Raw genomic sequence first — 22040 nt, 5'->3', positions numbered from 1 at the left:
CTAGTATGACTAGATCATAGAATATGATAGTAGGGTAGTAAGTTAAAAGAAGATTGGAAGCATACACAAGGTTCAAGTTTTGAAGGGATTTAAAAGCCAAATAGAAAATTTTATTGATACTGATAGTGAGACACTGGAATTTATTCAAAGTCCCTGATCTAGGAAGCCTAAATTTTACTTAGCACATTATAGTAGAACTCAGAGTTTAAAAGAACAGTTTTATTTCATTGTCCAGGAAGTCAACCCTTTAGGTTATCTCTGAATATAGAACGAAATATAAGATTTTATAATTGCATATTTATTATCAAGTTGTGTTCCTGCTTTTAAGTAGCTAGTGAAATACATGATGTTCAGTTTCTAGCAGGTCTCCTATTCCTGATGTTTTTGGAAATTGGAATTTAAATGAGGTCATCTTAGAGATTGCTGCTTTCCCAAGATCATAATGATTTATTGCTGGAACATTATTAAAAGATGATAATTTTATGTAATCATTTGTAAACCACACTGACTAAAGTTAGAATTAAAGGGAGGGAGGGAAGTTAAAAGAGAATACCATTAACTAGTAAATATTTTGCTAGTAAAAAATAGTTTGTTTTTTTCTTTTATTAATATTGAATACAAATGTATCATATTGTTTTTATTAACTATAACCAGAAGTCAAAGCGACCTGGTGATCAATATAATCAACTACTTTGTCCAAATAAATTTTAAAATGGAGCACACTCAAGAAATGGAAAGGTGATCATATTTGAAAGAATGGATTGTCATATTTAATAATAGCCATATGTATAAAATTCTGCCTGTCTTAGAAAATAAATGTTTCCTATAGCCCAATCCCCAAGGGATCTGGGCCTTTGTGTTTAATTCTGTCTTAATCCTGGGATCCTGACCCAGATCCAGACAGGGAAAATCCTGTGCCTAGGGTTTTCCCATATGTAAGAGAGTCCCTTCTTGCAGAAAGTCTTAATGTGCTACGTGGCTTCAGGTACAGAACAACTTTGAATTTCCTCCATCACTGAAAACGATCAGATGCAAGGTTCTCACCAGCGTATAAAAATAAACTCAGGAAACTCTCAACCCATTAATTTCCTTGGACTCCCCTAAGAAGACAAAGACCATTTGAGGGACTGAACGAATATTTTCCATTCACCTCAGATTTGTATCATTGAATAATAGCAATGTTATGAAAGATTAGCAAGGAAAATTAGAAGATCTTTTACCTGGTAAAATGATGACTTTAGTCTTCTATTGATGGTATAGTTCTTTTTTATCTAAATCTCAAGACATTGAGGAACTCTCCCACTTGGATCATATGCTCTACCTGCAGATTCTCAGTTTGAGGAACTCTTTGTCTCAGGATTTTCCATGAAGTAACCTCCAAGGCTGGAAGCATTCCTTCTCAGAATTGCTCATGTCTGACCTATCTTCTGAAAATGAAGCACAAAAGCAGAAGACATCCAGAGACACTAGTCTGGGCAAATGTAGGCCACTCTCTATGTGTCCTTTTGCAGATGGCCATTTTCTTCTCTCAGAGGAAAAGGTGGCAGAAAGGAAAACTCCCTTTCTTCCCAGCTATCACTACCACCACTACTTGATGCGATCCAGTTTGAAAGTCCAAGGGAAAGACATTTTTCACACTTCATTCTTCTAGACCACAGAAGGGGCAGTTCCATTGACCAAAGTTGATCCATCCTGAGCTCTAATCAACCAGTCACCTAAAGGCAATTCCCAGCCACTGGGGCCAACACATGATCTGATTTAGTTCTCCCAATGAGGAACTGAACCTACATCCATCTCCCTGGGAAATAGCCCCTCACCCTAAAATCTCATTAAGCCAGGGGACATTTCAAATTATTCAAGATTTCTCTTGATCAACCCATTGCATAAGGCAGTATAATAATGTTGTTGATTAGATGGTGTGTTTTGTAGACTGTACCCAGAAAGTTACTCCTGCTGCACCTCTTTCCCCTCCCCCCCCAAAAAAACCACTCCTATTTGGAAGCCTATAATTTTGGGGAAATATGACCAATTATCTCTCCATTTTACACCAAAGTGATTTAATATTGATGGAAAACTTCTCAAATTGGCACATCTGATTAAATATTTTAATGAGATTGTCCTCATTTTGGGAATGTCATCAATCTACATGTCTGTGACAAAGTGCTGTGTTTGTATGGGAGTAAGTAGCCTTATAAGAGAAATTATGTGTGTGTGTGTGTGCGCACACGCACACACACACACACACACACAGACATTGAAAGATATGTTTTTATTGTAAATTTAGGACATTTGTTAGAATGTTTAATTTGTTAATATGGCAAAATAGGAAGTTTTATATTAAGTTATCTATCTTTGTCCATGTAATTCAACATTTGACCGTTATTGCCAACTTGGTAACTTCAAGCCACTGTTCTTATTACAGAATTCTTATGTTTGATATTTCTTTAAATAAAAAAAAAATCTCCCACCTGGGTTAAGTTTTGCTTTGTTTCAGGGTTATTTTTTGTGGGAGGGAGATGTGTTGCTTAATTTGCACTCCTAGGTTATCTCTAATAAGAAGGAAAATTCTATTGTCAGTTATACAGAAAAACAAATCTGTAGAATATATCCTTTCCCTCCAACTGAAGTATTTCTATTTCTATTCTCCTTAGAACCTCAGGCCTCAAGAAAGTCGGACAATGTTTAGTGGCTCTGTCAGTATTCCATCCATCACCAAATCACGCCCTGAACCAGGACGTTCCATGAGTGCTAGCAGTGGACTAGCAACAAGTGAGTATCAAAGGTCTATGAAAGTATTTATTATAGCACTGGACTGCCTCCATTTAAATTTAGAAGTGCTGTAACTTCATTCATTCATTCATTCATTCATTCATCCAGTTCTTGTTTCACACAGGGGAGAATATGCTCAATTCACAGAGAAAAACTTTCATCCAGCCCCTCTCCCTAAAAGTTTACACACAGCTTCAGCCAAGTATTATCTGTTGGATAGCCTATCAAGAACCCTCTTATTTGTTCAGAAAATAAGCCCACCATTGCTTAAAGCAATACTCAGTTGTCATGGCTTATGTGGTTGCACAATTCCTGAACTTTAATCAGACAGGAGGCATTATCTATTCTAAGACTACACAGAGATGGCAAGGATTCTCCTTGCCTGAAGAAACCTAGAGATACAGAAGATAAGAGAGAAAAAGTAAAGAATTTAACTGAATGAAAAGTTTAAACTTAACAGCAATCAAGTCATTAGGATATTTCTTGTACCTGAAGCACAAGTACTGTGAATACTTGTCACTCTACCTCCTGGTTATAGATCCTTATACATTATCCTTATAAATTTGCAGAATCTAAACTCATTTCTTTTTTGTCAGTATTCAGTAAACTGGCACATGAAGAAAATCTGTAGATAAAGAACATTTGACAGTTTTTCACAATACCCTTATATATATATAAATAACTGAAGAGACACAGACTCAACAGCAGCATCATTATGTGGTTTAATAAATGAACCCAAAGACTAGCAATTCAAAAAGTGATATCCTATGCCTGAGAAGAGACCTCTAGAGTAGTCCTTCAGGACTCTGACCTTAGTCTTGTTCTGTTCATCATGTTAATCAGTGATGTGGATGAAGATATATATACATAGTTTAATGATCAAATTTGCAACAGAAGTCCTCAACAGTTTTTAAAATAAAAAGGTGAATCAAATAGGGTGAAATTTAATAGGAATGTGGTGCTCAAGTATCAGACGAGGAAGACTGAGCTAAATTATAGTGCTTATTATTTGAATACTATTAAAAGAAAGCAAGAAAATAGAAACAAATAAAAACTCTGAGTATCCAATGTGCTGGAAATATTTTGGTGCACGTGACACAGATTGCTAAAAATAGTCATACCATGAGTATATTTGAAACATCTTGGAGATGTAAATGGTCTTACTGTGCTCTAGAACTACAAAATAACAAAGTTGGAAGCAGATCTTACAAGGTTTAGACAAGGCTTTCACCCCTCTCAGATCCTTATTATCCAACTGCATTCAAAGGGCAATCTTAGGAAATAACTTCAATCTACAACTAAGATTAGAAAACAATGGCAGAAGTGGCTTAAACCTGAGGAGTGGCTTAAACCTGAAAATGGAAAAGATGAAAACCAGAAGTCATTGAAAATCTATACTTAAATGAAAATTTCAGAAGTAATGAAATAGATGGCAAGAATCATGCCAATGTCCTGAATCAATTATGCAGCTAGATGACAGAATGGGTAGGGTGCTGAATTTGAAATCAGAAAGATATGACTATGTATCCAGTCTTACACAGTAGCTGTGTGACCTTGGGCAAATCATATAACCTGTCTACCTCGGCTTTTCTGTCTAAAAAAATGAAGATAATAGCATGCCCTCACAGCCTTATTTCAAGGGTCAGTTATGATCACAAAAATGCTTTTCAAACTTTAAAATCATGTAAGTACTAGTTATTATTAATGAATGATTGTGGAAAAGATGAGTATACTTGAAATATAATTTCCAAAACTTTTTTTAGTTTCACAGCATAAAATGAACAATTTTTTTAAAAAAATAGTTTCTGAAAGCTGTCTGTTAGAATCATTATCATAAAAGGATGCATCATCCTACAGTGTTTGAAAGAGTATAAAAATATTTCCGTATCTGCATACAACAAAATATGTGTAGTGATCATTGTCATTAAGTAATGGAGCATAGGTGGAAAGTTAGAGCTATCTAGGAACATAGTCATAAAAATTGCCACCGTGGCAGTTGACTGTTGAAGATCTAGTAGAAGACATTAGGTAATTAACAGCAATGTCTAGTCAGTATATATATTTAGCATGTATTTTGAACACTATATTGCTCAGTTAAAGGTAAAAACAATAAAATACAAACAGTAATAAAGAAAGTCAAATTTTGATAACAATCAAAAATTAAAAGAGTGAAAATTTTAAGGAAATTCAAAGAAGTCGTGGCAACTTCAGAAAATTCTCTTCTATTCAGACTTAAGAAACAAAAAAAAATTATAGAAGAGAATCCTTGAAGAAGGTTATACTCTCCATATGGAGATATAAGGTTGAAAGAAGTCACAATACAACAAAATCACAGATTGCATCAAAAATGATAATAGTTACATCAAGAGAGATGGCTCAAATACTAGCTTTTTCACAGACCTGGAAAATGAGAGATCTAACTAAGAAAGATCCATAATTATTGATTCAGGTGCTTAATATAGGGATGCATGAATTATTAACAATACACTTGTCAACATTCACCCTTGTGCAAGTTTGATTCCATCATTCTTAATGGAAGGTGGTATATATTTTTTAAGGTAACTTCAGTGACCTCTCCAAGTATGGGTCAGTTATTTAGTTATGACTTTATACAGAGCATTAACAGCTTTTATCTCTCAAAAATGCACAATAAATAAATAATGCACTTATATAAAAAAATAATAGTTGAGAAGCAAAAAGGGTTTTCATAAAAACTATTGGTATATAAAGAAAACACATTATCAATTTAGTGATTTTTGAACAAGCCATCCCAAGCCCACAGTGGCAACACCAATATTTTGACTCATTACACATTCATAGTTGTTCATGCATTTCCAATACATAAAATAAACCAGCCAAAGTGAAAGTAGTAGAATATTTGAAGTACTCATGGACAACTAACTGTTCTCTATTTCAAAAATACCACCACCCCAGTAATATCAAGAACAATTTATATAAAAGGTAACTTGTTCCAGGGAGACAGATTAAGAGTACTATGGTTCTGTTTAGCTTTAAATCCCATTATCATTAATTTTAAGTAAAACTGATATGGCTTATAAACATAGGATTATTGAACTAAAACAGCTAAGATTTTATTATGTATAGATGACATCAAGTTATTTGACCCCATGTTTAGTAGCCATTTTACCTCATGAATATGTTCTCCAAGAATATCAAAATGCCATTTTTGTCAGTGAATAGAGCTTTGAACCTGGTCATGAAGATAGAAACTTAGCCTCTAGGCAAGTCACAACCTCATACGCCTCACTTTCCTTATCTGTAAAATGGGAATAATGAGTATCTGCCTTCCATCTCCCATAGTAGTTACCAGAATAAAATGAAACAATATTTGTAAATAACTTTGTAAACTTTAAAGTTTAAATAATAAAATTCATTATTATTGTTTTGAATTGACAAATGTGAAGTTTTTAACATGTACCAAGTAGCAACAGAGAATGACAGCTTTGAAATATATACATGTACATATATATATATTATATATGTATATATTAATGTTAAATTTAACCAATGAATAAAGATGTTACTTTAAAATATATTAATCTTTCCAGGAAAGACACATCCAGCATAAGAATAACAAAGAGAAAGCTGAGACACGAGTATGTTTTGAAACAAATGGCATCCTAAAGTTGTCTTAATGGAAAAAACACATTTACAGCAATTAACAATTGCATTTATGAGCCCTAATGTTTACTTTTGGCACAGTTGAATGGATGAGATTAGATCTAGATAGTGACCAAATGAAAACCTGTACAAAATTAAGGAAATATAGGATTTTCATCTCAAAGCAACCATATCAAAATTTAAAAAGAGAAAGAGGATTGATAGGTCTTCTCAGAAAACATGATATATAAGTTAAAATTTTATTGAAGTGCTTTTGGGGGGCAGCTCAGTGGCACAGTGGATAAGAGCACTGGCCATGGAGTCAGGAGGACCCGAGTTCAAATTTGTCCTCAGACACTTAATAATTGCTTTGTTGCGTGACCTTGGGCAAGTCACTTAATCCCATTGCCTGAAATAAATAAATTTTTTTTAAAAAGCGCTTTTGGAACAAACAGAAGTAGATAGTTAACATGGAGATGGGGAGACTTGTATGAGAGTGAAAGTGTTAGCTTTTTAAAATATTTAAAGAAATGTTAAACTTATTTTCCTTGGCCTCAATGCCAAAGGTTAATAACATTGATATTCTGGGCACTGGACTAGTCCAGTGCTTCAAACTCAGGTTTAGAATGCCATGAATCCTTCACAGACCATAAAAATAGCTATTGTTAAGACAGTATTTAGACTCAGTAACTGGTTAAATTCATACAAAAATGTTATTCCCCTTTGCTTTTGCATTCACACACAATTCATGAAAGTAACTAACACTAAGGGGTTTAGGTGAGCAAAATCTGGAATATACCATTTCCATTTAACAGTAGAAGTCCTGTGCCCTACCCAGAGTTTTAGAGGAACCACATTATATCATAGAACTCATAATAAACAACTAGTGATGAAGAATAATGGCAAGACCCTATGTTGCAGTCAGAACTCACTAACAGGCAAGTAACACTTTTTCAAAAATGGTGGCCAATGAGTGGCCAATGTGGAGGTTTTATGACTCTAGAGGCCTTTGTTGTTGATTCATTTCAGTCATGCCTTGATTCTCTATTATCCTCTTTAGGGTTTTCTTGGCAGATATACTTGGATGATTAGATGTTTTCTTCTCCAACTCATTTTGCAGATGAGGAAGTAAAGCAAAAGAAAAGAGACTTGCCAAAGGTCACACAGCTAGTAAGTTGTCTGAAGCTGAATTTCAGTTCAGATTATACTGTCTTCAGACAGCACTATATCCCCTGTGCCATCTAGTTGCCCAAATGGAAGCCTAGTAATCATTTTATATCCCTTGCTCTTTGCCAAAGCCTCCACTCATCTTTCTAAAGCATTTCCAAAACATTTCCAAAAGAAATGATGAATGTTTTCATGAAGAGAGCTATATGAATAGACACAAAATGAAATAAATACAGCCAAGGAAACAATATATATGGTAATTACCATGATGTACATGGAAAGGACAGTGCCCCCCCCAAAAAAAATTAAAAGTGAATGCTGTAGGAGAAGCTAGGTGACACAGTTGATAGTACCTGCCCTAGAATCAAGAGGACTTAACTTCAACTTTGGCCTCAGACACTTAATACTTATTTAGCTGTGAGACCTTGGGCAAATCACTTAACCTCATTGCTTTGCCAAAAATAAAAGTGATTGTTGCAAAATTTTAAGAACAAATTGGGTCTCAAAAGAAAAGACATGAGAAAGTACTCTTATTTCACTCACCCCTTTGTAGAGATGGGAAATCAACAAGAATTGTGCAAGTTTTCAAATTTTTTTTTTTTAGGTACTGATTAGTATGCTGAATTTTTTTCCTTTTCCTTGTAGTTTTTCGGGTTTGGTGGGTTTTTTTAAACAAATTTTTTATATAGTTTGACTCAAGAAAGAGAAGGAAAGGGACCTGGAGAAAATTAAAGTTTTTTTGAAAAAATTTCTATTGGGGCGGCTAGGTGGCTCGATGGATAGAGCACCAGCCCTAGAGTCAGGAGTACCTGAGTTCAAATCCTGCCTCAGACACTTAATAATTACCTAGCTGTGTGACCTTGGGCAAGCCACTTAACCCCATTGCCTTGCAAAAATCCCCCCCCAAAAAAAACTTCTATAAACTTAATTTTAAAGAAACTTGTATCTTCATAAAAACATTCAGCTCTACATTCTTCCTTCAGTGAAACAGTTACAGAGCAACTGGGGTATATAGGGTGTGTTTAGGGAAGTCTATAACCTCAATATGGGTGCTACCAAGCCCTTTTCAGGGCTGCTTTCCACCTTTGTTGTCCTGATGCATCCAACTCTCAACTGTGTCTCCAAGAAGCTGTAGCATGCACAGAAGATGGTAACCTATTTCATCAGATGAGCTAAACCAGGTTGAGGTTTAAGGGTCTCAAAAGCATCAGTGAGTTCAGGGATGACTTCAGGAATACTTCCCCTGATAGAATAAGTGTAAGGGAACAATTTGTTCCAAAGGCCATGAAAGCAGCCAAAGTGGGCACTGTTGAGCACTTAGAGCTTGGTTAGACATCAAAGACATCAAGGTTATCTGCTGCCTCTTGGGCCATCATCAGTTATCTTGTCTCTGTCTTGCCACTTGATTGTTACAACTCTAGAAGAAAGAGTGAGGCAACTTTGTGCAACTTTACCCTTTTCCAATTTGTGCACAAATCAAAAGATATCACCCATTCCATTATGCCATTTTTACCTATCTTAAAGTCCTGTGGGGACAGGCAAGCAGCAGGTGCAGATATACTGGGAGCTGTAGTCACAGTCCTGTACACAGGTGACTCTCACTATAGGGTCATTTTCTCAGGGTGACTGAGCAGCCTTTTTAAAAACAGCACTAATCACCTGGTGTGAGGAAGGGGCTAGAAAAATGTGCTCTAAAAATTGTCTGCTTACCCACCCTGGCCAGACAGGGATTCTACCCTTCAGTCAAAACACAAAAATAATACAAAAATATCTGCAGAGATGATTACACTCACTATCAGTACGTGGATTGTGTATACACAAAACCCAATAAGCTTGAAAGTCAAACATTTTTTGTTGTGAGAAACACAGCAGGTATCACATCAAAAAGCAAGCTTGAATGAAACAAGGCTGACAAATGAAGGCCAGCTTACTGAGGTCAAAGCTGGATACATGTTTTTCTGGAATGGTTGCAGTAAAGAAGAGCACTATGAAACTGGTATAGATTTTGCAATCAAACCCAATCTAGGCAGCAAGCTTGTACATCTACCAAAAAGTGAACAGGCTCATGACAATTCGATTCCCAATTGCAGGGAAAGAGCAACCACCATCATCAGTGCCTATCCTCCCACTATGAGAAACCCTGAAAACCCAAGAAAAATTTTATGAAGACTTAAGAAGTCCTTATCATTAATGTATACAAAGAGGATCAATTTATAATTCTGAGTAACTTTTAATGCTAGAATAAGCCAAGACTTCCAGATGTGGCAAGGAGTCCTTGGGAGGAATGGAGCTGGAAAATGAAGTCATCCACTACATAAGATTCTCATCAGCTACACTGTCTTCAGTTTACCCAATCACAATAAAACTTTGTGGATGCACCTGACAGCAAACATCTAATACACTATGAGATTGTAAGGAGAAGAAACATTGTAAGCATATGAGAGTGCTAGACTGATCACAACATTTCCAAGGTAAATATTCACATTCAAGAAAGTAGCAACTCCAAGGTAAAATGACTACCAAAAGAATTGCTGCATTTCCCCATGTATAAGTCACTCCCATGAATAAGACACACCTGAATTTGGGGGGCCCAGAATTTGAAAAAATAATGTATTATATAAAGTTCTTGAACTCAAGTTTTATTCATCATGAAATTCAAGGACCTTCTGCTCATATCTTTTAAACATCTTTTGGGCAAGTCTGGTGCATGGACACATGCTTGGTCCATTACATTTTGTGAACCTGAAGCATCAATTGTGTCCTTTTTTCATCAGCAATTCTTCTGGCCTCATGCAGGACCATCTTTGTGGACACAGGAATTCCAATGGCCCTCTACTCTTCAATTCATCTCTTCAATTCCCTCTCTAACTCAGGCCATTTTGCTGCCTTGCCTCTCATGGTCTTTGTCTGCCTGGAATTTTCAATCAGGTTTCTTTTTCCCATGGCCAGGCTCAGATTTTTTTCTCAGTTGGAGGAGAACCAAATTGATGTTCAGCAGCATGATTTTCATTCACTTTTGCAAACTGGATCACTTTAAACTTGAATTCAGCACTGTGTGAAAATCTTTTCTGAGCCATTTCTGAGCAGAACATGGCAAAACATAGCCTAATATAGCAGTAACAAATTTGAAATAATGAATGCAAAGACAGCAAGTGCAAAAGAAGCAGGAAATGAAGTGAAAAATTCTACAACCATTGTATAAGACACTTCCAGTTTTTAGAACCCAATTTTTTCAAAAAGAGTGCCTCTTATACATGAGGAAATGTAATAATGTCAAGAGGTTAGAGTGTTTTTCTGAGTGGAAACAATTTGTTGCTAACTTGGAGGGAAAATTGAACCAACACATGACATGGTTGGCAACAGTGGAACAGAAAAGGAGTGGACAGCTTTTAGCAATTTAATGTACAGACTACATTTGCCCATCTGGGTCGGAACCTCACAAACATCAGGACTTCTTTAATGAAAATGATGGGGAAATACAGAAACTTCTAAATGAAAAATGAAAAGTCCACGAGGTTTACCAGGACAGTTCATCTATCTCAGTCAATTCCTTTAAAAGTGCAATTAGTATTATGGTCTTATAGAAGCCACAGAGGACATATAATCGAGTCTTATCCAATGTAAAAAGACCTCCTATAGCAAGATATTCAAGCCTTGTTCATACCTAGTGACCAATCTGTGTGTGTTTTCGCCTGATAAATATATTGGGACTAAGTGAAATGGTCTAATCTTGATCCCATACTTACACAAAAGAAAACATATTTTACAAGGGACTGTTAGAAAATTTAAATCATCATTCAGGTTAAGCAAAAAGACATGAAATAGCTTCAAGTGGCAGTAACTGCTCCAAGAGCAGTTCAGAAAGCAAAAGTAAATTGGCAGGCAAAGTCCGTAAGCATTCAAGCACCTTTTCTTGGCTACAACTGGGGGGCTTCATTTGACCTAGAAAAATAGAGGAAGAGAGGGAAACAATGGAAATTTCATATATGGGGGGAGTTTTCCAGGAAAGAGTTTGTTACTTACATGAACACTTTTCTTATGTCATTTTACTACATAAAATAACATTTCAACACATTTTCTTCCTGTTGAGTTATTTCAGTTGTATTCAACTCCTCATTACTCATTGGGGTTTTCTTAGCAAAGAGTGGTTTGCCAGTTCCTCCTTCAGCCCATTTTACAGTTGAGGAAACTGAGGCAAAAAGGGTTAAGTGATCTGCCTAGACTCACATAGTTAGATTTGAACTGAGAAAGAGAAATCTTCCTGACTCTAGGCCTCAGACTCTATCCATTATTCTAATTGCCCAACCCATCCTCTGCTATCATTTTAATTAAATAATTCTTGGATACATTAAATTTTTATTTCATCATCCATAGTCATAAAACAGAAGCTTAACAAAGCTAAAAAATCTTTTGGGGTGGGGTGGGGGATGCAAATGTTTGTTGATTTTATAAATATTACCAGTTATTATAAATAAATACTAATAATACATAGGAATTATATATAGCACCTTCTAACCAAGGAACCTGAAAACATTTTATGAAGCATTTTCCTTTTAATGGAACAAGATATTATGGACCTGAACCTCTAGCTAGAAGCTCTTATTATTTTTTGGTTGCTTTAATTTTTTTTGATTAACAAAAATCTCATTTCTCTCTGTTATTACTCCAACCATCAAAATAAAACAAAACAACACTTGTAACAAATATACATATAGTCAAACAAAACAAAGACACACATTGATTGTTGCCAAAGAATACTGCTGTTTTATTCTGTATTTTAAGGTCATGGAATCATGGTTGATCATTATGATGAGCAAAGTTTTTAAGTCTTTGTAAACTGTTTGGCTTTATTTAGAGGGCAGTTGTGGTGGTGGTGGTGGTGGTGGTGGTGGTGGTGGTGGTGGTGGTGGTGGTGGTGGTGGTGGTGGTGGTGGTGGTGGTGGTGGTGGTGTTTATTATGCTTCTGTTTCTGCTCACTTTACTCTGCATCTTTTAATGTTTCTCTGAAGCCATCTATAGTATTCCATCACCTTCATATACCATAACTTGTTCAGTCATTCCCCAATTGATGAACATCCCCTTAGTTTCCTATTGTTTGCCAACACAAAAAGAAACTCTGTTATTTTGAGGAAGTGTGAAGCTTGCAATTCCCGAAAGACCCTCAGTCTTCTCTCAGACCCTTGGATTTCTCAGCTATTCAAAAAAATGAGCTCTTTCACTCTTCTCTCTCAGGATTGGCTCCTACTTTTCTCTGTAACCTGAATTAAGAGGAAAAAAAATCTCAGATCCTGCTATGGATGGCCTCTTTTCTGACTCCTTACTTAGAGACTAGTTTCCCATTTTATAAAGCTCTAATATTTCAATTTTGGGGCTATGATTAGAAAGCTGCCTAACTTCCAATCCTTGTGGAACCTAATAAAAATAATTTTATAAATTTTGGATTTTTGTCTATTCAGTTTGATGACTATAACTTTTTCTATTAGCTTTTTTTTATTTTTATTCTCATTTTGTGCAAATGTTTTTTTACATTAATAAAATATTCTTGTTTACAAGTAAACAAAATACCCCTCTGCCCCATGAATATAGATAGACTTGCTTGGGCGAAAAAAGTAAAGGGGAGAGAAAAAAAATTAAAATTAAAAAAAATAATAGTAATAATTGTAGGTATGGCCAGGTGGTGCAATGGACAAAGCACCAGCCCTGGAGCCACAAGCACCCGAGTCCATATCCAGCCTCATAAACCCAACAATCACCCAACCATGTGACATGCAAGCCACCTGATCCCCACTGCCCTGCAAAAACCAAAAAGAAGGGAAAAAAAGACCGAAAATAAAATAAAATAGTAATAATAGTAGGGGTGGCTGGGTGGCAGACAGAGCATTGGCCCTTGAGCCAGGAGCACCTGGGTCCAAATCCGGCCCCAGACACCCAAAGATCACCCTGCTATGTGGCCCCAGGCAGGCCACCCAGCCCCACTTGCCCTGCACCCTCCCCCAAATAATAATAACAAAAAATGTGCTTCAGTCTTTGTTCTAACACCAACAACTATGTCATGCATGGATCACATTCTTTATGATAAGTTCATCACAAAAGTTACTTCCATATTTTTCCAACGTTGCCATTGCTGATCACAACTCCCTCCTTTCTTATTTCTCCACTACTATGTACTATATTTTCTCTCTCCTTTCACTCTGACTCTGCTGTAGCATAGCTGAGTGTCGCAGCAGACAGATCCCTGGTCCTGGGGCCAAGAAGCCCTGAGCCCCCATACCACCCCTTGGGCCCAAATCCAACTGGCCCTATGGTCCTGGGCAGGCCTTCCAATCCCAGCCCCTTGCAAGAAGTAAAAAAGAAAATGTGTTATATCTGACCACTCTCCTCCCATGGTCCATCCTCTCCTCCTTTATTCACATCCCCTCCCCTTCCCCCTGTCCCCCCCTCCTTCTTACTCCAGATGTCTACACCCCATTGAGTATATATGCTGTTTCCTCTCCTAGCCATCTCTGATGAGAGCAAAGGTTCCCTCATTCCCCCTTGCCCCCCCTTTCCATATCATTGCAATAGCTCATTGTAATAAAAAAAATCTTATTATGTGAAATATCTTGGACTATTCCCCCTCTCCTTTTTCTTTCTCCCTTTCCATTTCCCTTTTTTTCTATTGACTCCATTTTTACACCATATTTTATCTTCAAATTCAGCTTTCTCCTGTGCTTCAACTATAAAAGCTCCCTCTACCTGCTCTATTAACTGAGAAGGTTCATATGAATATTATCAGTATCATTTTTCTATACATGCAGTTCATCCTCATTAAGTCCCTCATATTTCCCCCCTCTCCTCCAATCTCCATGCTTCACCCGAGTCCTGTATCTGAAGATCAAACCTTCTGTTCAGCTCTGGCCATTCCAAAAGGAACATTTGAAATTCCCCTGGTTCATTGAAAGTCCATCTTTTTCCCTGGAAGAGGACATTCAGTTTTGCTGGGTAGTTGATTCTTGGCTGCATTCTAAGCTCTTTTGCCTTCTGGTATATTATATTCCAAGCCCTACGAGCTTCCAATGTAGTTGCTACTAAGTCCTGTGTGATCCTGACTGCAGCTCCATGATATTTGAACTGTGTCCTTCTGGCTGCTTGTAATATTTTCTCTTTGACTTGAGAGTTCTGGAACTTGGCTATATATTCCTAGGGGTTGGTTTTTTGGGATCTCTTTCTCTGGGGGATCGGTGGATTCTCTCCATTTCTATTTTGCCCTCTGCTTCTAGAATATCAGGGCAATTTTCCTGTAGTAATTCTTTGAAAATGATGTCAAGGCTCTTTTCCTGATCATAACTTTCAGGTATTCCAATGATTTTTAAATTATCCTTCCTAAGTCTGTTTTCCATATCAGTTGTTTTTTCAATGAGATATTTCACATTTTCTTCTAATTTTTTCAATTTTTTGGTTTTGAAGTATTGATTCCTGATTTCTGGTAAATTCATCAATCTCCCTGAATTCTATTCTTTGTCTGAAGGATTTGTTCTCCTCAGAGAGTTTTCTTATCTCCTTTTCCATCTGGCCAATTCTACTTTTTAAAGCATTCTTTTCCTCAATAACTTTTTGAACTGTTTTATCCATTTGACCTAAGCTAGTTTTTAGCACATTTTCTTCAGCATTTTTTTTTTGGATCTCCTTGACTAAGCTGCTGAATTCATTTTCATGTTTTTCCTGCATCTCTCTCATTTCTTTTCCCAATTTTTCTTCTACCTCCCTTACTTGATTTTCAAAATCTTTTTTGAGCTCTGTCATAGCCCAACTTCTGTATTTCTTGGAGTCTTTAGATGCAGAAGCTTGAACTTTTTCATCTCCTGAGTGTATATGTTTTGATCTTCCATGGCACCAAAATAATTGTCTATGGTCAGGTTCCTTTTTTTTCTGTTTACTCATTTCCCCAGTCTGTGCCTGGTTTTGGGGTGTTTTCTGAAATTTAAGAGTATTATTGGAACAACCCCCCCCCCCCACAAGGACCTCAGTGTGTGAGGCTCTGACTGCTCTTCTGGTCTGTTGAATGACCACAAGCTCACCCCTCTTCCATGATCTGGGGGGGTGGTCCCTACTCTATTGGGGGGGGGCTAGACTGCGACCAGGATCTGAATATGTTTAAATCTCTGTCCCAGGGACAGAGGACAGACTTCAGGGGTCTCCTTCCATGGGCTGAGCACTCAGGGTGCATCTGGCAGGAGGCTTCTGCTGGGCAGCTCCACAGGCCTGCTTCTCTTTCTGGGATCTGGGATCTAGGCTTCACTGAGCGCCATGGCTATGCTGAGGAGGGCCACACTGGCCTGGGCTGGATGCTAACTGTGTCTGCTGATCTTCCTAGTTGTGCTTGGTGCTCCCTGGGGTGCAGGTCAGGAAACTGCTTCTGCTGCCAGAATCCAGTGCTCCCATGCACCCTGGTGCTGTTCCAGGAGGCTGAAGCTCCAGTGCTGTCACCCCTCCAACCCTGTGGAACAGAGCCTTCCCACTATTTTCCAGGTTATTTCTCCAGGTTGGGCTGGAGAATTGCCTCACTGGATTTTTCTGTGGGTTCTGTCTTGAAAATTTAGAGTCATAATTTTAAGGTTTTTGAAATATTTTGGAGAGAGCACCTAGGAGAGGCTGTATTCCTGCTACCATCTTGGCTCTGCCCCCCAAATGTTTCCCATTTTAAAAAAAAATTCCCCACTTGTAGTTTAGCCTTGCCTTTTTGACTTTATCCTTGTGCAGTTGGATTTTTTTAATGTAGGAATTGATATTGATTTATTCATCCAACAAGCATATGAGTATTAAGTATTTACTATATGTCAAGCATTGTTTTTGCTGGAAGCAATACCAAGTTTAAATTAGACTTATTCTTGCCCCCTTGGAGCTTAGGAGTCTAGTACATTTATCTTCATTCAATTTCAACTTATTAGACTTTGCCCAGTTTTGACCTGTCATTTTTTGGGAAGTGGAGATAGGGTTAATTTATTTGGTCATTCAGTTTGTTACCTATCCCTCCCAAGTAGTAATGGGTGCTTGCAGTATTATCTTTTACACATCCCCTCGCTTTCAAAATAAGTTGACAAGATCAAAACATTGACAGAGAGATTTCAAAAGTATTCATTCCATTTCTCTTCCTGCCTATGACATAAAGATAAGTTCATGGGTTTCTGATTACATAAGATACATAGAATTTAAGATTCTACTAGCTTGTTATCCCAGTTGATGAAGTCTCAGTGAACTAATTTTTTTTCTTTCACACAGTAACCAAATAATTTGCACAATATTTCAGGGTCATCTTCACAAAATGGTAGTGCTTTAAGGAGAGAATTCTCCGGAGGAAGCTATGGAACAAAACGACAGCCTATGACCTCTCCTTCAGATGGTTCATTGTCCTCTGGAGGTATGGACCAAGGAAGTGATGTGCCAGCAAGGGATTATGACCGAGAGGTGAGTGTGACAGATGCTAAAGGCTATGGATGAAAATTTAGGGGATCATAAGAAGGAGGATTTGGTATTAGTAATTCATAAATTAGAACTGAATAATAGGATTAAGAAGTAGGAAAAATGTAGGTTATTGATGAAGTAGAAAAACTGAATTTACTTAAATAATTCTTTCTTTAGATCAGCTTGTAGCAGTTTCAGAGCTTCACTAGTCATTCTTACCATATGGGCAATGAGAACAAGGAACTAAAATTTTATAGAATTCTTTACCTTGAAAAGGAGTTTTTTAGCTGAGTCTTTAGTCTGACTTACATGGAAAGAGCACACATTTCAAAGTGCTTCTGTCCATAGCTACCTTTTTTGAAGTTTTTAGCATGTACTTCTCTTCATTCTCATTTCACACCAACACACAAGGATGCCTTGAGAGGTTAATGACAGTGAAAAGGTAAACAAAAGTATTTTAATTACCGAAGCAGTGGGGGTGGGGGGGAGAGTCTCTATGGTGCCTTGTGCTTTTCCCAAGGCTGAGACATAATGGGAGGAGTCAGAGAAGCTTGATCTTCCCAGCATTGCCACTTAAGAACTTTGTGACCATTCAGTGTCTCCATATGTAAATTGAAGATGTTTCTACTCCCTCACAGTGCTATTGTGAGGATCAAATGAGAGAATGTAAAGCACTTTGTAAACCATAATGCTGTATATGAATATCAGTTATAATGACTGCTCATCAATAATGTCCTGATTTTTGGGGCTGCAGGACTCTGATTCTCCAAGGCATTCTACAGCTTCCAACAGCTCCAACCTCAGCAGCCCTCCCAGCCCCATTTCTCCTCACAAGACCAAGAGCCTCTCTCTGGAGAGCACTGACCACGTGAGTTGGGACCCATGAGCTGCTTCAGCCTTCAGAGCAGACGTCACAACGGCTCCCCTTCCCTCTCCCTATTCTCTCGCTTCCATCTCTTCCTCTCACTTCTGCCTGAATGTTTTCTGGGGGTTGTATCAGAAGGAACATGGCAGAAGCAAAGAAAAGGTCTACCTTCTGATATGATACAGAGGTGAATTTTGCCCCCAGATTTAACAGTAGCAGCAAAAAAAGGGCAAACTTTTGTCAGATAGCTGCCACAGATTTCTATTTGTATTGATTTCATTTCATACAATTACAGCTGCTTTCATTATCTTTCACTCCCTCCCAACAAGATAGTATAAATAGACCAAGATAACTAAAAATGAATAAGATTTAAATGAGCACTAGAGTCTCATATTGTAAGATAGCACAGAGAACCCATAATTTTGTGGGGAGAAAAGCATCATAAAGCTTTCATTCAGCCACCACAATTGAATGTTAATCTGATTGTTACAGTGAATCCTTATTAATTAAAACAATACATATTTTACTACAATACAGAGTTTAAATACACAGATTTAAGAGTTAAATACTGATTGTATATATTAAGAGAGAAGCATCATGTATTCAGTAAAAGATGGATGCATATTTAAGAGAAAGAAATCCTTTAATTTAAAAGAATTGTGTTTCCATGTTTTCATGCTAAATAATTTTAAATGTTGAAAAGACCGGTTGATGTTTGTTAAGAGAGAGGGCTAGAGAAAGCACCATTCCCTTTGGAACAGGCTGTGAGCACAGATTATCAGAAGAGCAGTTTGATTTCTCTTGTCATCAGAGACATGTCTTAATTTCCGTTGTAAAATTAAAGCCATAATCTTAATTTTAAAGATTACTCTTCCTATATCTTTCAAATAAATGAAGAGGTAAGATTCCTTGTCACCCTCCGGCTCCTCCATCCCAAAGCCTATAGGCAGTTATATTTTCCCAAAGGGGTGGATTTCCCTAAGGATCACAAAAGTGCTTCTTTTCTTTTTTTCCTCTGGGTTACACTATATCTCCCCAGGCTGTAATGCTATTACTGCAGTTTAGAGCAGGTAACAGTTCAATTTCTCTAGAAGGAGCTCATTATACTTAGAAGGGGAATGATCTTCCTCTAATTGACCTGAAAACAGTTTACCAAATAGCTCAAACCTCAGTCATAATGCATGTATTTCGAGTAATCTCAACCAAATACTTTCTTAGTTTCACTTGAAGATAATTTTTTGAAGGTTTGACACAAAAGATGTTCATGTTTTGTCAGTCAACCCAGAATTGTCAGTTCTGCCAAGATTCCAAGATTTCTCTCTTGGTTAAATTGGTTGTTGTTGGTCACATTTCATTTGATCCTCCTTTATTTGGGGGCATCACAGGAAAGTCAACTGAGAACAGACAACATTTCATTTTTCTCACAGTCAAGTCAATCTGAAATTCTTATACTTTTGTTGTAAGATGGAGATCTGAAGCCCTTTCCCTCATCAGATAATATCAGTAGAGAAAGGAGAGAGGAGAAGAAAGAAAACTCAGCTACTTGAATTGTCCTCATGAGAGCTTCATAAAAATTAGAAATTATGGGGCGGCTAGGTGATGCAGTGGATAAAGCACCACCCCTGGAGTCAGGAGTACCTGAGTTCATATCTGGCCTCAGGCACTTAATAATTACCTAGCTGTGTGGCCTTGGGCAAGCACTTAACCCCATTGCTTGCAAAGAAAAAAAAAAAAACCCTAAAAACAAAACAAAAAAAAATTAGAAATTACAAAATTTCCTCTTCTCCCAGGGATACTCATTAATGTTCCACTGCATTAAAAGATTTTTTTTCCTGCATCATAATTTTAGATCCCAGCATTTGTGCTGGACCACTGGCCAATTCATTCGTTCTATCTTCCTGTAGTAACAGCAGTATCAATATTTATTAGTCTGTCCAAGTTTATATCATCCTGAGGAAAAACTTGCAGAGCTTTTTAGGGGAAGAGGGATTGGGCTAGAGTTATTTTATAGACATACAAATAGGAGAGGGAAAAAATTATATTTAATGCTATTAGATATGCTAGAGGCTATGCCTATTCCAAAATTATTATATTTTATTTTTTCACTGGCATACTTGTTTCAAAGTACTAGTCATTTCCATGATATTTGGAAAAATACATAAAGTTTTTGCATTTTTAAGGGTCATTTAATATAATGTCTCCTCAATTTGGCTTGTTCAGGTATCAAGTTGGTACCTATGTTTCATTTTGAATTTAACATTTTCCTAAAAAAAGGCTTATTAGCATTACAAATGATAGAAAGCAAGCACATGTTTTGGGATTCTTGCCTAACTCTGCTCCCCTTCATCACTAGTGTGTTATGAGGAAGATAAAGCAGACAAAAGGACAGAAACCCCTAGGAGCACCTTATTTTCAGACTTCTTTTTTTCTGTTATTCCACTTGAGCTCTTCTTAGGGATTTCCCTTCCCTATGCCTCATGTCATGCCTGTAAAACTCTTTGGTAGTGGGCCAGTTTCTAACCCCAGACTGTCTATAGACAGGGCCATTGCTAAGGCCAGAGAGCAAGCCTGAAGGAGAGGGTTCCATTTCAAACTGGTCACTCTCTCAGACCTCCCAGAAGAGGAGAAATAAACAAGATGAACCCCCAAACCTGCATAGAGAGCTCCAGCTTGCAGCATAGTCCACCTGCCCCACACACCAGTGCTATCAGGGAGATAGTCCCCCAATTATACTTTTTTTATGAAGAGTTGACTGTAATAGGGTTACTTCATAAGAAACTGACTGCAATGCCCTCTCTCCCCCTCTCAAAACAAAAGGTCATTTTTGGCAAGGAGAGACACTTTTCCTTAGTTAATATATTGATGGTATTTATGTTGGGTCCATATCATCATGACCCTCTAATGCATAGCATAATACATTTAGTATCTTTTGAGTAGGTACCCCTAAATCCACTAAAGAATCACTGGGGGGAAAAGATACAAAGAAAGAAAAAGAAACCAGTTGACCAACAAGAGTCCAGTGGCACATGATTGAAAAGATGCTTCCTATCTCTTTTTAGTATTTACATGGAATCTCTTATTTTGATTTGGGTTCATAATAGAAAGGAAAGCTTTGTCTTAAAGGGGTTTTGCTCAGCATCTATCTCTGAGGGTTGGGAGCCAGGGAGCTCTGGTTCTGGTGCTCGGGGCAACTATGCAGCTTAAGCTGTTCATGAACTTGCCTGGTGTGTTGTCTGCCCTTGCATCTTAAGTAATTTCATCATGCTTTTGGTATACACAATTTATTGTATCATTTTTGCCAAAACTGAAAACCTCAGAAGTTGCTAAAGTCAATTTTGTCTATTTAAAAATCCAGCTATTGCCAGTGATTTGGCTATTTTCCTAGTGATTTGGGCACTTTCCTTCCAAACACAACTGTCATTTTTCCATTTGACTTCCAAAAAATTCCTGGTTGCCACACTGAAGTCATGGAGTTTTGAAATCTCTGTTCTTAACACACACATCCCCAAAACCCTGAATCTTTACCAGTTTGTAACAACAGTTCATCCCCCTTCTTCAGGGGTCTTTCCGCCCTCCTCTGCCTTTGTGGTGGTCAGAAAGCTATCTCATTACTTAAACAACTACACATTACTGAATTGTGATCTGAGGAAAATTCTGGAGCCTGATAGAACCATGAATGATTAAATTTACATCGAACTCTCAGGTACCATCTGGGAATTGAGGGGGGCAGCAAGGGCAGCTTCCTCTGTCTCCAGCAGGAAACCACTCTGGTCTTGAAGCCAAGGTGTATGTGGACAACATAATTTAGATCATTTTAATAGATGAGGAAGCCAGATGGGGAAAAATCAGATCAGTTTGAATTTTTATGTCTAGACTTCTTATAGGCCAGACTTTAAAAGGGATAGTGGTGGTCAACATACATGGGAGAAACTCAGGCATTTTTCTCGCTCTTTTCTGTTCCTCCTCTTCCTGCCTCCCATTTCAGTCTTCTCTGAACTATATAAAGAAATATTTGACATTGCATTTCACCCATTTTAAAACACCATTCCCTGTTGTGATTTCAGTGACTTAATCCAGGCCAAAGTTCTTAGAATAATCCTTCTTGATGAGATGATGGATGGGGGGCTGTGGGGGGGGTAGGGATTCCCAAACAACAGAACTGCCATAGATGTTTTGT

General features: G+C 37.5%; 1 protein-coding gene across 7 annotated transcripts in view; it reads left to right on the top strand.

Moving 5' to 3' along the window:
- CDC42BPA (CDC42 binding protein kinase alpha) overlaps nucleotides 1-20903 on the top strand; it is a 364566-nt gene extending 343663 nt beyond the window's left edge. For 6 of the 7 annotated variants that reach the window (XM_074222837.1, XM_074222834.1, XM_074222835.1 and 3 more), the window contains 3 exons: nucleotides 2652-2769; nucleotides 16844-17001; nucleotides 17753-20903. In XM_074222837.1, the coding sequence (XP_074078938.1) occupies nucleotides 2652-2769; nucleotides 16844-17001; nucleotides 17753-17884 (408 nt within the window). In that variant the 3' untranslated portion in view covers nucleotides 17885-20903. Of the gene's footprint in view, nucleotides 1-2651; nucleotides 2770-16843; nucleotides 17002-17752 lie in introns of those variants that run through there. The other variant, XM_074222840.1, reaches the window with a different exon arrangement.
- The last annotated feature ends 1137 nt before the right edge of the window (nucleotides 20904-22040 follow it).

The sequence above is a fragment of the Macrotis lagotis genome, chromosome 2 (genome assembly GCF_037893015.1).
Source record: "Macrotis lagotis isolate mMagLag1 chromosome 2, bilby.v1.9.chrom.fasta, whole genome shotgun sequence".
Classification (NCBI taxonomy): Eukaryota; Metazoa; Chordata; class Mammalia; order Peramelemorphia; family Peramelidae; genus Macrotis; species Macrotis lagotis.
The sequence above is the reverse complement of the archived record's forward strand: the minus strand, read 5'-3'. Positions and strand labels throughout refer to the sequence as shown.